The sequence below is a fragment of the Kogia breviceps genome, chromosome 16 (genome assembly GCF_026419965.1).
Source record: "Kogia breviceps isolate mKogBre1 chromosome 16, mKogBre1 haplotype 1, whole genome shotgun sequence".
NCBI lineage: Eukaryota > Metazoa > Chordata > Mammalia > Artiodactyla > Physeteridae > Kogia > Kogia breviceps.
The window spans coordinates 69056142-69073090 of NC_081325.1; the positions used below are offsets into that span (position 1 = coordinate 69056142).

At 35.7% G+C, this 16949-nt stretch overlaps 1 protein-coding gene across 6 annotated transcripts in view; it reads left to right on the forward strand.

The window, feature by feature from the left end:
* The window catches only part of PCCA (propionyl-CoA carboxylase subunit alpha), a 369338-nt gene that overhangs the window by 105956 nt on the left and 246433 nt on the right, over positions 1-16949 (forward strand). For all 6 annotated transcript variants that reach the window (XM_067016618.1, XM_067016615.1, XM_067016616.1 and 3 more), the window contains one exon: positions 1769-1805. In XM_067016618.1, the coding sequence (XP_066872719.1) occupies positions 1769-1805 (37 nt within the window). The remainder of the gene's footprint in view (positions 1-1768; positions 1806-16949) is intronic.

The window sequence follows — 16949 nt, forward strand, 5'->3', positions numbered from 1 at the left end:
TGTATTTTGTTCGTGAGGCACTAATTGTCCGCATTTGGCAGGTTTAACACTTCCTGACAGAGAGGCTATTAAGGGGAAGTATTCTCCAATAACTGTCACTGGCTTGAACAAAGAACCTTCAAACTCAATGTGTGGAAACCACTAGCATTATTAAATGACCCTTTTCATGGATTTTTATCCCTTTAAGCCAAAATTTGGAGAATGTAAGGTCAGTGAAAACAGCAAGGTGTAATAAAGCAGTAAACCTTGATTTTGGGGGGGAGTAGAATGGGAAGTATAGATTTATCTCTGACTTGAAAACAATTGTTATTTGGAAAATCTCATTAGCAGATGTGACTGCTTGGAGTTAAAAAAAAAAAAAAAAAAAAAAAAAGACTTAAAACTGATGTTGCTTTCAGGACTGCTTTGAACTTAACAAGCACCTATTTGTGGAGCAGACTGGCTAATGAAAGGAAATTAAATTTTTCTGACAACTTCCCCTGCCAACCTCCTTATTCAGGGGATGTTATTAGGTACTGAAGACTTTTAAGGAAGATTTTTTTTTTTTTATTAGACATGAATGAAGCAGTTATAAACATCCTCCACCCTCCCATTTTAGGGGAGGATTCTGACATGGTTACTCTATATTTTAAAGTATTAGCTTAAAAGCTTAAAAAATACCAACTTTTACTTTGATATTTTAAAGTTATTTTCTAAAAATTCAGGCATTCTTACCAGCTAATGGTTTCAAAACATTATTGTCATTCCCTGTGATAGTTTAGTTTATGTCACTAAATTATTTAAAAAGTTAAATTTACTAGGATTTACTTGGATTTAAAATCTTTTCAGCTTTCTCTTTACTGTTATCTGGGGGAGATGTATCAGGAGTGTCCTGTGTTGCTTGTGTTAGGTGAGAATTAATGATCAATGAAATGGTTTAGATTCAAGGGAAGTTTTGGTCCATTCAGTGGCATTGGTTGATATTTAGCAGTAAGTAATCCTTACATTCATAAACTTTTACCTTGTGCTGTTTTACTTATTTTTAATTTTAAAATTTTTATTGAAGTACAGTTGATTTACAGTGTTACCTTGTACTGTTTTAGAATGCCTTTTCTTTCCTTGGCTTTTTGGAAGTTTTCCCCCCACTAGATGGTTCATTGAATTTCAGGTTTTAATTTATGTTAACAAGATGTAACTCGTAAAGATAAAATATGTACCCCAAAAAAGGATGAAATAAAAAAGAAAAAAGAAAAAGTAATGGAGATTACTAAAGGAATTTTTTGAGGGGAACAATTGGCAATTCCTATAGATACTAGAAATTTACTTTTTTGTTTCTGGAAAATCTGTTGATCTCCTCCCAAACAATAGAGAATCAACTCCCCCTGCTGACAGAATCAAGGAAAACAAGACATATAAATATCAGAGGCAGAAACAAGCTGGCTGTGGACAAGCTTTAATGATCTGATTTATGGTTCAGTATTGATTGTAAACATCTAAATTCTGCCGTTAAATTCCAGCAACTGCACCAAATCATTTGGCAATTCTGGTAGTGCTTCCTGCCAGCTCATTTCAAACTGCTTTGAGTTGCTTAATATAATAATGATGAGGTAGAATTTACATTCCACTTATGGTATTAATTTTACATTTCTCTGAATAAGAAGAGTTAGAAGGTTGTAAAATTGAACATTAAGTGAATCAGAGGAGGCAGTAGTGCAATATATGACTGCCCTAAAGACATTGTGCAGTGGTTGATGGTATTAATGTTGGGTCTCATTTCCTGCTTTTACAGGATGCAGATGAAGCTGTCAGAATTGCAAGGGAAATTGGTAAGTTCTTAAATTAACTTTGGTAGGATTTCTGTGTCTTTTAGCAGATATGGTTGAGTAAACATGTAATACGGAATTCCCGAGGAGCAAATAATAGTTTAATAGTTTCAGGTTTCTGATTACTTGTTCCTCTGGAAGAATTTATCAGCGGAATTACCATATTCTATTATTAAAGGGAACTTTAAAGAGTAATTTGACCTTAATTATAGTTCCTTTGTAAGAGAAAATCACTGGCTAATTAAAAGAAGGAATTGTCTTAATAGTTCTTGAGATTGGATGTAATGTAAATTTATATATATGTAGTTGATTGCAGCTTCCTAAAAGGACATACATGATTACCATGAAGATCTCGTATTTGACAAGGCTCTTCAAGTTTTTACCTTTTCCTAAGAATTTAAGTATCAATTTAAAAATCTTGCTAGGAAAGAGAAAATAGAATGAAATGAGAACAGAATATTCTAAATTGGAGTAAAAGGTAAACTGAAGGACGTTTTAATGACTGTTTTACTTGCCTGTTGTATGTATAATGATACTGGGGCAGTGCTTCCTGACTTTCTATTTTCAGAAATATTCCTGGCACTCTTGACAAGTATTGTATTTTCAGTACCTGTTAATTAAGAAAATGCATGGGCATACTGTTATCATAGATTAGTAATGCTATTAAATAACTTTACAGTTTTATTAATCAGTTCATATTTGTTTGCATTTGACAAAAATTTGTAGGTAGATGAGAGAAATTGGACAATACTTGCTAGTTAGGAATTCACAGCATCTTAGCATTCCTGCACGGATGGGGCCAAGCTTTTCAGCGTCCCACATTAACATGTCTTTAGTCCTGTTTCCTCTGATTATTTAGAATTATTTTATTCATTTGGAGAGCATTTACTTTGGCTGATTTGACCGATACAGGTCCTGGACTTAAGACCAGGCCCTAGAAAATCTTATTTTATCTGACTATAACATCTCTTCATTAATCATTTCTTCAGGCTTCAAAAAGCATCTCAGTACTTCTCAGGAAGATTTGCTAGATTCTGAATATAGGTTGGACTACATGGAACTGATTTGTGGTTTATGTCTTTTAAGAAAATCAAAAGCTTCTCTCTGTGGTTTGAAATCACTGCATTCCTCATAGCCTAAGAGGCTATATAACATGTCTGCTGGCTTTTGAGGAGACTTTCCTAAGATACTTCTATTCTGTTGTGTACTTGTAAATGTCAAAAGTCATCTTTCTAGTTCTAGTTTAGATATTATTATCATCTGTATAACAGTTCATAATACTGTTATCACAATAATATCTACATAAAAAGAACAGAATATTTGAAGGAATTTAGAGAAATAAAAAGGGGTTAGGAGAAAATCTTGAATTCCGTTGGTGTGTCACAATTTGAATTATGAATCATCAGCTCCTGAGAATTCCTTTTGTATAAATGGCAGGTTGCTTTGCTTGCTCTTTTTTTGTCTTCCACTTTAAGGAAAATAAAAATTGTGACCTTTAAAATAACCAGTGAATCATGGTGGGACTCTGACCAGTTCTCATCACTTGGCTTTTTGCTCCCTTACTATTTTAGTGCTGTACTTAACCACCCTCAACCCGCTTCAGTTTTTTACTTACTGAGTTTATCTAATTCAATTGAAGGTTCTTTTCTTTATATCTGGGCACATCCGTTATGGTTCTTCTTCTTTCCTGTCTTTCCTCTAGTTCTTCCCCAGTTGCTCCTTCTCATTCGTGAAATGAATGATCGCAATCATGGCTATTAAGTGTAAGAGTGCTAGTGTTTTGCTTATGTTGAAAGAAAGGGAAGCCATAAAATTTGAGGCGAAGTAAAACATAATAAAGAACCAGGGTCATCAGCCTTATAAAGCTTTTGAAATTTCCCTGAAAACCCCCTCTGAATCACTACTGAAACCTCGCATAAAACCTTTTCCCTCGAGTGCCAGCTTCTAAAATAAGTTACATTACATATTATTAAAGTTTCTTGGTTTTCTGTATTGTTTGGTTGATTCATCACTTTTCTACTAATTTTATTGAGATATATCACATTTTTAACTACATTATGATTTTGATGACTTCTTGTGAGTTTGTCTAAGAGTTGAATTGAACATTGATTCCCTGGGAAAATATGTTCCCCGTTCTAAGCAACTGAATTATAATCAACCTTTGAACCTATCCATTTGTGGGTTGCGGATGGTCCATTTGTCATGCCTATTCACAGATTTCTCTGTTTTACTTCTTTCTGTGTTACGTGGTGAAAATGAAATTGATTGTCTTTTCTGTGGTTCCCTTCTCTCTCACATCTGTACTTCTTTTCTGGAAACAGCGATCTGGGCTGCCCAAGGAGGAAACCACCACGTTGAGCATTGATGAATTAGGTGCCTTTTGCATAATAGTAGCTCTTGTTTATGGAGCATTTTTTCCATGTAGCAGGCACTTTGTGAATGTTATTTCTAATGCTAATTCTTGGGTTAATTATTTTCATTTACATTTAAGAAACTAAGGATTAGAAATGGTAAGTAATTTGCTCAAGGTCACAGGGCTACTGAGTGGTGGGCTACTTTAAATTTAGGGTCATTTAGCTCCAAAGAGCATGGATTTTTCAATATACTTTGGAAAACTAATGGTATTAGAGGTTGAGAGCTAAAATTTGAGTTACCACTTTGTGTAAAATAGTATAAGGCACTTCATCATGTTATATGTGGAATTTAAGAATCAGACAGCCCCTTATCATCGACAGGGTGAGAGACAGTTAAGACTTAATATGTTACTTCTGTGTACTTGTTTTTTGGTCTTCCTTGTCTCCCTCATTCTCACTCCTGATTTTTTCCTTTTGACCTCTCAAGTTTAAAGATACAGGGCTATTGATCCCCAGTTTATCTTTAACCCCAGAGATAGGCAACAGCAATCAGTGAGCTTGATTTGCATTAAAGTTTGAGCCCTTTTTACTGGATCAAAGGTCCTTAATACAATCAAGCCAAAATTGATTCTTAAAAGGAAAAGAATTTGTAAGTCTAAACCCTGTTCTTTAACAACTTCCAGATTATTCTGATTGTTTTCTTTTCTTCTGCCTGTCTTCCTTACAGTCACAAATCATACCCAATTTAAGAAAAATTTTTTTGATCCTCAGATCCACCATACTCCAAACCTGCTTCTCCCACGGTTTCTACATCTCGGTAGATGTCACTCCATTCACTCAGTGGCTAAAGCTAAAACCCAAGATCTATCCTGGTGCCTTTTCCCCTGTCATCCTATTGTCAGTCTGTCAATAGATACTGTCAAGTCTTCATTCAAAATATCTCCCATATTCACTACTCACTATCTTGACTACCAACAGTCTCCCCCAAACTACCATTGTTCTTGCAGGGACTATGATAATAGTTTTCCTACTTCTTTTCTTAAACACTTCAAAGCCATTCTTCACATAGCAGTCAGTGTGATATTTTAAAACTCTAAATAATAAGGACACACCCCATCTCATCCCACCCAATTGATCCCAGCTTTAAACCCGTTAATGACTTGCCATTGCACTTAGATAAAATTAAAATTCCTAACTGTGACCACAAGCCCCAAATGATTTGACACCTGCCTTTCTCTCCAGTCTCATTTTATACTACTCCCTTTCTTGCCTACCATACTTCAGTCACACTGTCTTTCTCTCTCTCTCTCTTTTTTTAAAAATTATTTTATTTATTTTTGGCTGCATTGGGTCTTCGTTGCTGCGCTTGGGCTTTCTCTAGTTGTGGTGAGAGGGGGCTACTCTTCGTGGCTTGTCTTGTTGGAAACACAGGCTCTAGGTGCACAGGCTTCAGTAGTTGTGGCTCGCGGGCTCTAGAGCGCAGGCTCAGTAGTTGTGGCGCACGGGCTTAGTTGCTCTGTGGCATGTGGGATCTTCCTGGACCAGGGCTCGAACCCGTGTCCCCTGCATTGGTAGGCGGATTCTTAACCACTGCGCCACCAGGGAAGTCCCTACACTGGCTTTCTTGATTACATCAAACTTCAGAGCCTTAGAATAAGATTTTTGGGGGTTGGGGTGGGGTGGGAAGCCTGGACTACTCTTGCTGATATCTTCACATAGATGGCTCCTTGTAGCCTTTCATATCTTGGCTTAAATGTCATGTCTTCAAGAGAAGACACTCTAACGTTACCACTCAGTAATTCTGTTTTATAACCATATTCCAAATCTCTGCAAAGTACTCATGTCTTTTGCGTATTTTTCTTGTTTGTTAACTTTTTCCTCAATGTGTTACTTTGAAAATTTTCAATCATACAAAGACTTTAACAGTGTATACCTATATACCCAACACCGACACTCCACTATTAATCTTTTGCTAGATTTGCTTTATCGCTTTTCTATCCATTGGTTAATCCATTTTAATTTTGGTGCATTTCAAAGTACATTGCAAATATCAGTATGCATCCCACTAAATGCTTCAACATAGATGTCTTTAACTTAATTCAGTATTTGTATACAATTTGGTTATCTTGAGGCAAAATTTATATACAGTAACATGAACAGGTCTGAAGTGTGCATTTGCTGATTTTGATATATGCATACCCACCCTGTGTAACCCAAAACTCCACTAAGACGGACATTACCGTCACCCCAGAAAGTTCCCTTATACTCCTTCCATGTCAGTATCACCCCCTCAGATTGGGAGACAACCTGTTCTAAATTTTTATACTAATTATTGGATTTTTAAAAATTGAGGTAAAATTTAAATAGTATAAAATCTGGCCTTTCAAAGTGTACAATTCAGTGTTTTTTAGTATATGCATAGGATTAATGAACCATCACCATAGGCTAATTCCAGAACATTTGCATTACCCCTAAAAGAAACTCTCTATCCATTAATATTCACTCCTTATTTCCTGGCCCCTGACAATCGCCAATTTACTTTCTGTTTCTATGGATTTACCTATTCTGGATATTTCATATAAATGGAATCATAAAACTTGTGACCTTTTGTATCTTTTATGTTTTCAGAGTTCATCTATGTTTTACCATATATCAGTACTTCATTCCTTTTATGACCAAATAATATTCCATTGTGTGTTTATACCACATTTTGTTTATCCATTCACCTGTGGATGGACATTGGGTTGTTTCCAGCTATTGACTATTGTAGATAGTGCTGCGGTGAATATGCATATACATGTATGTGTTTGCGTACCTGTTTTCAATTATTTTGGTATGTACCTAGTTGTGGAATTGCTGGTTTATATGGTAAATCTATGTTTAACTTTTTGAGGAAACTCCAAACTGTTTTCCACAGTGGCTGAATCATTTTACATTCCTACTAGCAATGTATGAGGTTTCCAATTTCTTCACATCCTTGCCAATACTTGTTACTTTCTTTTTTTCTTTCTTTTTTTTAAAAATATTATGGCCATCCTAGTATGTGTGAAATGGTATCTCACTGTGCCAGACATTGGCAGAATGGATAAAAAACATGATCCAACTCTTTGCTGTCTATGAGAAACTCACTTTAGATCCAGAGATAGAAATACATTAAAAGCGAAAGGATGGAAAAAGATATCCTATGCAAATAGTAATCAAAAGAGAGCTGGGGTGGCTATACTAATATCGGACAAAACAGACTTTAAGCCTAAAACTGTCGTAAGAGACAAAGACATTATACATTGATTATTTTAAACTTATTGACTTATAAACATCTATGCACCAAACTGCAGAGATGCAAAATATATGAGGTAAACATTGACAGAATTGAAAGGAGAAATAGATTGTTCTACAGTAATAGTTGGGGACTTCAGTAGTACAATTTAAATAATGGGTAGGATATCTACAGAGAAGATCAATAAGGAAGTAGAAATCTTAACACTTTAAACCAATGAGACCTTATAGATATATATATAGAACACTCTACCCAACAGTAGAATACATTTTGTTTTTTTTAAGAAGATGTTGGGTGTCGGAGTCCATCAATTTATTTATTTATTTTTGCTGTGTTGGATCTTTGTTTCTGTGCGAGGGCTTTCTCTAGTTGTGGCAAGCGGGGGCCACTCTTCATCGCGGTGCATGGGCCTCTCACTATCGCGGCCTCTCTTGTTGCGGAGCACAGGCTCCAGACGTGCAGGCTCAGTAATTGTGGCTCGCGGGCCTAGTTGCTCCGTGGCATGTGGGATCCTCCCAGACCAGGGCTCAAACCTGTGTCCCCTGCATTAGCAGGCAGATTCTCAGCCACGAGGGAAGCCCTAGAATACATATTTTTCTCAAGTAATTCTCTATGAAAAGGAAGAGTGAAAGAGTGAATGATTGAGTAATAAAGGATATTTAAAGGAAAGGAGAAAATAGTATCAAACTAGAACAGTATCTCATAAAGTATGTTCCTTGTCCAACAATATTCCTGGGGCTTAGTTTGATGTGGAAGTATCTGCCTGCCCCTTTTATTGAATTATCTTGATGGGTTACTCTTCTCTTAAAATAGTGTGGGGCTCCCTCCATTAAGTAAATTCTGTCTTTGCAAATGTTTGCTTTTTGTTCGTCTGGTTACTATTTTATAGTAAAATTGACCATGGGTTAGTTTCCTTCGTATTTCTTGTACTTAAGACAATGATCATCATGTAGTATATATTCAGCAAATGGTTATTCAGCGAATGAATCAAATTAGAAATTTATATATAAGTATGGAAATGAAGTAAGTAGTCACACTTTTTAAAGTTTTTATTTTTCATAGTGTTCATAGATCATGATTTGACAATAATTTTCTCACTGTTTTTCCTTAATCTCCAGTTTAGTAACGGAGATGCCTGGGAAGAATAGGAGTATTAAGTAAACCATGATAAACTCTCAGCAAATAGATAACTTAAAAAAAAAAATCTAGAATTATTCAAGTAAATTTAGTATGTGATTGTTAATGACTGTAGCTCATCAATTCATATAGGCTGTCATTGGATTCACTAGGCAGGACTAAAGGAAGTTTTTAGGAATCTTAAGATTCAAATATATGAGGGTCTTTTCCTGAACCTTATTGCCTTCACACTAACTGTTGACATGACATCTTAACGTTCTTTGCAAGTATGCTCTCCCCTATGCCTTGGCCTCTGTCTCTGGTAAGTGTATAGGAATTGCTTTGTCTTTTCTTTCCTGCTCTGGCTATTTTTTTTCCTTGTCCTTTGCCTCTTCTTCTCATCTTCCTTTTGGCATGGTATAACGTTAAAAAAAGGTTGCTCTTTTTTAAAAAAAAAAATATATAGAAGAACAAATTTTTCATGCTAAAGAGGGGTAGAAATACTTAGCTAAGCCCTGAAATCTTTTATTTCTTTTATGTATTTCATGCTGCTTAGAAAACTTTTCACATGTAGTATATGACTTTGTGGTTAAAGATATATTGAGGAAGCCTTTGAAAAGATATTACAATTTATACCTTTTTCATAATCTTAGGTAACGTTAATTCATTTTCCAGTTTGGTCCTCAGTAGAAGACACATTTACTATCTATTGATCTATCTATCTATCTATTTATTTATGAGATTTATTAAGAAATGCCTAAGGTTGAAGAAAATGGTGTTAAAGTATTCTTTGTAAAATTCATTAAAGAATGAGGTTTTTATTTTGCAGTTTTCCTATTATTGAAGTGATGCAGTCATTTGAGGTTAGAATGATAGTCCCTGGGAGTTGGGAAAGAGTATTCCGTGTCCCTTCTTTCTTTCCCATTGTCAGTTGGGTACTTACATTTTCTTTTGTTACGCCAGTATAGACATTGTGGGTTTAAGCATGATTTCACGAGTTCTCTCTGTATTTTACCATGTCATATTTGTTTCCACTGCGCCTCTCTCTTTGTTTTATTGTAGTTCATTCTTGCATGCCTTTTCTTTTTTCTATTACTCTATTGCAAAAGGCTCTGCATAGTGTTCAGACACTAATGTGAAGACGTTAAGACTGGTTTTTGTTTGGAAACTTTCTGTCTGTGAACCCATTCTGCTCTAGTCTATACACTGACGTGTGCTTGATTTCTTATCCCTGGATCAGAGTTAGGGATATAGTATTTTTTATTTGCCCAAGTAGAGGGAAATAGGTAGACCAGATCAGTTTTTCCCCCCCAAAATGTAATTGCCTTTCTTTGCCATATTAAAACAAGTACTGTTATGTATTGGTTTACTTTCTTATAACACAGCTTGATTATATCTTTATGTGTATAATATTAGTTCATTCTTATTTAAACTCAGTGTATTTATATAGTTATTTATGTATTTATGTGTGCATGGCTATCTTAGGAAAGGCAAAATATTCTGTGCCCACTTCACCCTTTTTCATTTTCCAGTGGTAAAAACTCAGTGATAATAAATATCACCTACACATACCTTTTTTAGAGTTTGTGTATATCTGTGGTAGTAGTAGATACGAATAATTCATAGTTGGACTGCAACACATATATGTTTACATTCTAGCTACTGGATAATTATAGACCGCAGATAGATACAAATATGCATCACCTCAGTCTGAAGTGTGCTAAACCAAAGATATACCAAAACTAAATTGATTAAAGGAGAAACTAACACACTATTGTAAAACAGTTATACTCAAATAAAGATGTTAAAAAAAAACTAAATTGATAATGATAAAATTAAACGAACTATATAACTAATTTGTAATTAAAAGACAACAGTAAAAAGTGGAAAATTATGACCAAATAAACACAACATGGGAAATGCATTGATGATGGAATTTATTTTCCCAAATTGCTTGGAACTATCTCTTTGTATTCACAATAGGAACTTTTCAGTGTAGCCACGTGTTTCATGACAGCCAAATTGCCTAGTAGATTTTGAATTACATTTCCTTGGAAAACTTAGTAACGTGCTAATTTTTATTTGAGTCTATGCAATTGTCATTAGTTTATCAGAGCTCCAGTATTTCATACTTTTATTGCCCTTCCCCTGTGACCTTAAACAGCAAAAATTTACTTTTTCTCTATCCTACATGTTTATTTCCCATTGGTAAGATTGTGGGGTAGGGAGGAGTTCTGTTCTATGCCGTCTGAAATGGCCTGGATCACAGAGGCAGGAAGTAGAGGGGTCTCGATTCTGATCAGCAGTGAGGCTTTCTCTGTGTCTCAGCATTCACTATTATACTGCCTTATGTGGTTTTGCCATTTGCATATCATTGTCAGCATTTCCTAAATCTTGAATTCATCAGCTTTTCTCCATTTATCCTACTGTGGTCTTTGTTTAAGCTAGTGTCATCTCTTGCCTAGATCATTGTGATAGCCTTCCAGATGTGCTCCTCTGTCACAGATTGGATACCTGTCTTAGAGGCAGACTCTGGAATTTTATTGGGGAATATTTTTGGGACCAACACATGTGAGGGAGTGAAAGAAACTGGATTGAAGAAGTTGAATTGAGTTGAGATGCAGACTCAACAACGGCCTTAGCTACTCCTAGAGAGAATTTTGCATATTGGTTGGTCTTTTATAGTTGTCTCAAGTTAGGCATATCTTGGTTGTTTCTAGGTTTTGGCGATTACGAATAGAGGTGCTATAACCATTTGTGCGTAAGTTTTTGTGTGGGCATAAATTTTCAACTCAGTTGGGTAAGTATCTAGGACTACAACTGCTGGGTCACATGGTAAGACTATATTTTTAGCTTTAGGTAGGATCACTTTGCATTCCCACCATCCGAGAGTAACTTTCCTGTTGCTCTGCATCTTTTTTTTTTTTTTTTTTTTGCGGTACGCGGGCCTCTCACTGTTGTGGCCTCTCCCGTTGCGGAGCACAGGCTCCGGACGCGCAGGCTCGGCGGCCATGGCTCACGGGCCCAGCCGCTCCGCAGCACGTGGGATCTTCCCGGACTGGGGCACGAACCCGCATCCCCTGCATCGGCAGGCGGATTCTCAACCACTGCGCCACCAGGGAAGCCCTGCTCTGCATCTTTGATAGCATTTGGTGTTGTCAGTATTTTGGATATTAGCCATTCTAATAGGTGTGTAGTAGTATCTCATTGTTGTTTCAATTTGCATTTCCCTGATGATTTACGATGTTGAACATCTTTTCATATGCTTATTTACCATCTGTCTATCTTCTTTGTTAAGGTGTCCAAATTTTTACTCATTTTTAAATTGGGTTATTATTTTTGAGTTTTAAGAGCTCTGTTTATTTTAGATATAAATTCTTTATCAGATATGTTTTACAGATATTTTCTCTTAGGCTGTGACTTGGGTCTGCATTCTCTTAAGAGTGTTTTTGCAGAGCAGAAGTGTTTAATTTTAATAAAGTCCAGTTTATCAATGTTTTTCTTTCATGGATTGTACTTTTGGTGTTGTTTGTAAAAACTTACCGCCAAACCAAAGGTCACCTAGATTTTCTCTTATTTATTTTCTAGACATTTTATTGTTTAGCATTGTATAGTTGGGTCTACAATCCGCTTTGAGTTAACTTTTGTGAAATGTATAAGGACTGTGTCTAGATTTCATTTTTTTGCCTATGGATGTCCAGTTGTTCTAGTACCATTTGTTGAAGAGACTGTCCTTTCTTAATTGAGCTGTTTTAGCTTTCTTGTCAAGGATCAGTTAACTGTATTTGTGTGGGTTTATTTCCAGGCTTTTTATGCTATTCCACTGATTGATTTGTCTGTTCTTTTACCAATATCATGGTGATTTTATTACTTAGCTTTATAGTAAGTCTTGAAGTTGGGTAATGTCAGTCTTTCATATTTGTTACCCTCTTTTAATATTGTGTTGGCCATTATGGGTCTCTTGCTTTTCTTTATAAATGTTAAAATCTTTTTGTTGATATACACAAAATAACGTGCTGGGATTTTGGTTGGGGTTGCATTGAATCTATAGATCAGTTTGGAGAGAATTGGTATCTCAACAGTATTGAGTCTTCCTATCCATGCACATGGAATCTTTCTCCATTTATTTAGATCTTCCTTAATTTCATTTATCAGCATTTTGTAGTTTTCCACATATAGATACTGTACATATTTTGTTAGATTTATGCCTAAGTATTTTATTTTGGGGGGGGCTAATGTAAATGGTATGGTGTTTTTAATTTCAAGTTTTAATTGCTGGTATTTGGGAATGCAGTCAACTTTTGTACGTTAACCTTGTGTCCTGGAACTTGGCTATAATCACATTAGTTTTAGAAGAGTGTTTTTGGTGGTGGTTGTTGTTGATTCTTTGAAATTTTCTTCATAGACAGTTGTATTTCCTGCTAATGAAGTTGTATTTCTTTCTTCCCAATTTGTTTACCTTTTTCTTGTCTTATTGCAGAAAGTAGGTCCTGTAGTAAGATACTGAATAGGAGTGGTAAGAAAGGACATCCTTACCTTGTTCCTGATCTTAGGGGGAAAGCATCTAGATTCACACCATTAAGTATGAGGTTAGCTGTAGGTATTTCGTAGATTTCCTTCTATTCCTAGCTTGCTGAACTCAATGGTTGGATTTTGTGAAATGCCTTTTCTGCATCTGCTGATATGGTCATATAGTTTTTCTTCTTTAACCTATTGATGAGGTAGATTAACTGGTTTTTGAACGTGGAACTAGCCTTGCATACCTGGACTAAATCCCATTTGGTCATGGTATAATTCTTTCTATATATACACTGTTGCATTTTTCTTTTCAGTCATTTTATTTTTAAACCTGGAAATTCCATTTTTAATTTCTAAATATTTTCTGTTTCTCTCCTCATCATGACCATTTTTCCTTTAACTCCATTCCCATGCTTACAGTGTTTGTAATGACTGTAATTTGTAATAGGATTGTAATAGCTGTTTTAAGGTTCTTCATTTCTGGGTTTGTTTCTGTTGACTATTTTCCTTCTGTGTGGATCACATTTTGCCTCCAAACATGTGTCTTAATTTTTTATTGGATTGTAGACATTGTGAATGTTAAATATCGTGTTTGGATTTTCTTATTTCAATTTAAAAGATGTTCAGGTTTATTTTGTTTGATAGATAAGTTAATTGATGTTCAGATTGATACCTTTTAGGCTTTTTTTTAAAGCTTTCTTAGGGCAAGTCTAACATACTGTTTTTTTGGTATTCTGATTCAACAAGTATATGTTAGGCTATCTCTCTTTACCTTCTATACTTCCTCTCTGTGAGTTCATAATTTTTGTTTCATTATACATCTATGGTTCTTACATATATGGCTTATTCATCCCTGTAAACCCTTAGCGTTTTGGGCAGGAGAGAGGTGATCCTATACTTATTTGTTTTATATATATATATATATATATATATATATATATATATATATATATATATATATATATATATATTTTTTTTTTTTTTTTATTTTTAAAGAAATTTTTCTGACCTCTTTGTAGTTTGATGGGACCAATTGTACTGGTAGGGAGCTCTGTTAGGAGGCTACTACAGGAGTCCTATGAAGAGATTTGGTAGTTTGTATTAAGTACAGTGATAATGGAGGTAAAATTGGAGAAATCGGACTTTTTAAAACGGAAGACTTCGTACGAGTTGCATACCATCCAGCAGTTGTACTCCTAGACATACACTCCAGGAACCTCTTGCGCAGTATTCCAAGCAACGCCTGCAAAAATATTCATGGGAGCGTTGTGTGTATAGATCTGCATGTTCACTCACAGTAGAATGAATAATGCTTCAGTATGCTTATACCGTGAAATACATCACATCAGTAAAAAGAAATGATTTGCAACTACTGAAATTAATTAGTACATTTACTTAGTGATTATTATTTTGCATGCTATTCTTCAGGCACTCTTTTAGCTACTGGAGAAGCAATACTGAGGAAGGCAAAAAAACTGTATCTTCATTTTTTAAACTCATTTTACTTCATACAATGTAGAAATTAGTTAAAGCAAGAATCATTAATGTTTATTATTACTATTGGTTGAAATATTGAGTATAGGATATTCACAGTTTCCAAGTTTCCAGTCTACAGCTCATTTGTTAATTGCAAATGGAAAATGTTATTTCATGAGGAAATTTAATGGACACCATCTTAATCAAGTAATCAAACCTAACTTTATGAGGAAAAGGACAAATGGACTTCTTTTTTTCTTCTTTGCTTTCTTGTGTAATTTAAGACTGAGGGTATAGCATTAGCTGTGTAGTATTAAATTTTTTAAAAACTTCTGACTCTAATAATGAGAAAACAATCAGGTAAATTCACATTGTGGATCACTCTATACAAAAACCACCTTGGGTTTTTCAAAAATTCCCCTCTTCCAACCCAAAAAGGTAAGTGAACTGTTTTACATTAAAGGAGAGTAAAGGAATATAACAAATATTAATATAATGCATAATACTTGTATTTATAATTTTCATCTGGGGATTTCCTTCCTGTCTGTCTTAGGCTTTTTCCCCCGATTTTTTGGTTTTCTCTTCTGACATTCCATTATCAGAGCCTGTTCTGCCCATCTAGAGGACTGTTTTACTGCCTGAAACAACTTTCATTTCCTTTTGCTTTGAACCTTTTCTTTAGGGAAATAAAGACCATGTATAAGTGTTTGCTAATTGTTTTTTTTTTTAAATTAATTAATTTATTTATTTTTGTTTGCGCTGGGTCTTTGTTGCCGTGCGGGCTTTCTCCAGTTGCGGCGAGCGGGGGCTACTCTTCGTTGCGCTGCGCGGGCTTCTCATTGCGGTGGCTTCTCTTGTTACGGAGCACAGGCTCTAGGCACGCGGGCTTCAGGAGTTGTGGCACTCAGGCTCAGTAGTTATGGCTTGCAGGCTCTAGAGCGCAGGCTCAGTAGTTGTGGCACGCGGGCTTGGTTGCTCCGCGGCACGTGGGATCCTCCCAGACCAGGTCTCAAACCCGTGTTCCCTGCATTGGCAGGCGGATTCTTAACCACTGTGCCACCAGGAAGTCCCCTAATTGTTTTTAAAAGAAGACCAAAAAAAAAAAAAAAAAAAAAATCACACCTTCTGTTCGACCCTTGAGAGATTTCTGGTTAGTGCCACCAAATTAGGAATTAGGACATTTCCCAAGAAATATTTCACTTTTTCCTTTTTACTTTTCCTTCTCCATCAGTCATTATATTCTGTGAAGTTTTTATTCAAGAAACTGTAGGTGAGGGCTTCCCTTGTGTGTGTTTCACAGACACACAAACAGGTGCATGTATATTTATATATAGTTCTCTACTAGATACCAAATATAGTAAGTGCCACAAGAGCAGATAATTTTCTGAATTGTTCATCTTTGTATCCCCGGGAGCCAGATCAGTGTTTGGCACAAAGTATTTATTCAGTGAATATTTGTGAGTTGATGAATGAAAATTTGATGGTACGGTTAGAGAGAGGATTGCTGCTTATGGTGGAAAGTAAGACATACTGATTGCTGGGAGGAAAGGAAGCCAGAGAAGTTATCTTGTCCTGCAGTTAAACCTGCCCTTCCTTGAAGGTTGAGTACAGAAAAGTAGGAATAGAAACCTTTTAGTACTTGGGTACTAAGTTTCTGTTTTTTTAAAAAAAAATTTAACATTTTTCTCAAATAGTACTTAGTAGATACCTTTTTGGAAGCATCCTGCAGAAAGGAAATAAGTAATGGAGACTTTGTGTATGTTGGAGATGGAGTGTTAGAAGGAGTGGGGCATGTATCTCTGGGTCTGGGAGGGGAGGTCAGGTAGTGGGGAGTAGACATTCAATGAGAGGATGGTAAAGGTGAGGAAATATCTGTGAACAGCACTAGGACCTGAGGGGTTTTTGGGTTTTTTTGTTTGTTTGTTTTTTAAGCCATCTTATCACACCAGGAGATTCATCTCCTTTTAAAAACCTTGCAGAATTTTGTTTTGTTATGATGAGGAAGGTTGTTCTGTTTCAAACATATGTCAACTGAAGAATATAAAATTAAAGAAATGTGTTCTAGACAAAAGTTGAACAGAGGAGTAAGTACTCCGATGGATTAAAAAAAAAAAATGTGAGAGAACATAAGTGGATATTTCATACCCAGGCTGGGAAAAGAGGGGAAGCAATAGCCGTCAGCTTGATCATTTCTGATTTTTCCGGGAATGTTAACTTTTGACTGAATCTTTTTTTTCCTTTTTCGTCCAGTTCCTGGCACCCGATGGCTTACCCTAATTAGAGCCACAGGCACAATAAGAAAGTAGGGGTGACAGACTGGGGTTTTTGATATTATTTAATATCATCTGTGTGGAATATTCTTTTCCCTGCTTTCCAAATAGCTAGATCTCATTTCTCCATGGCATG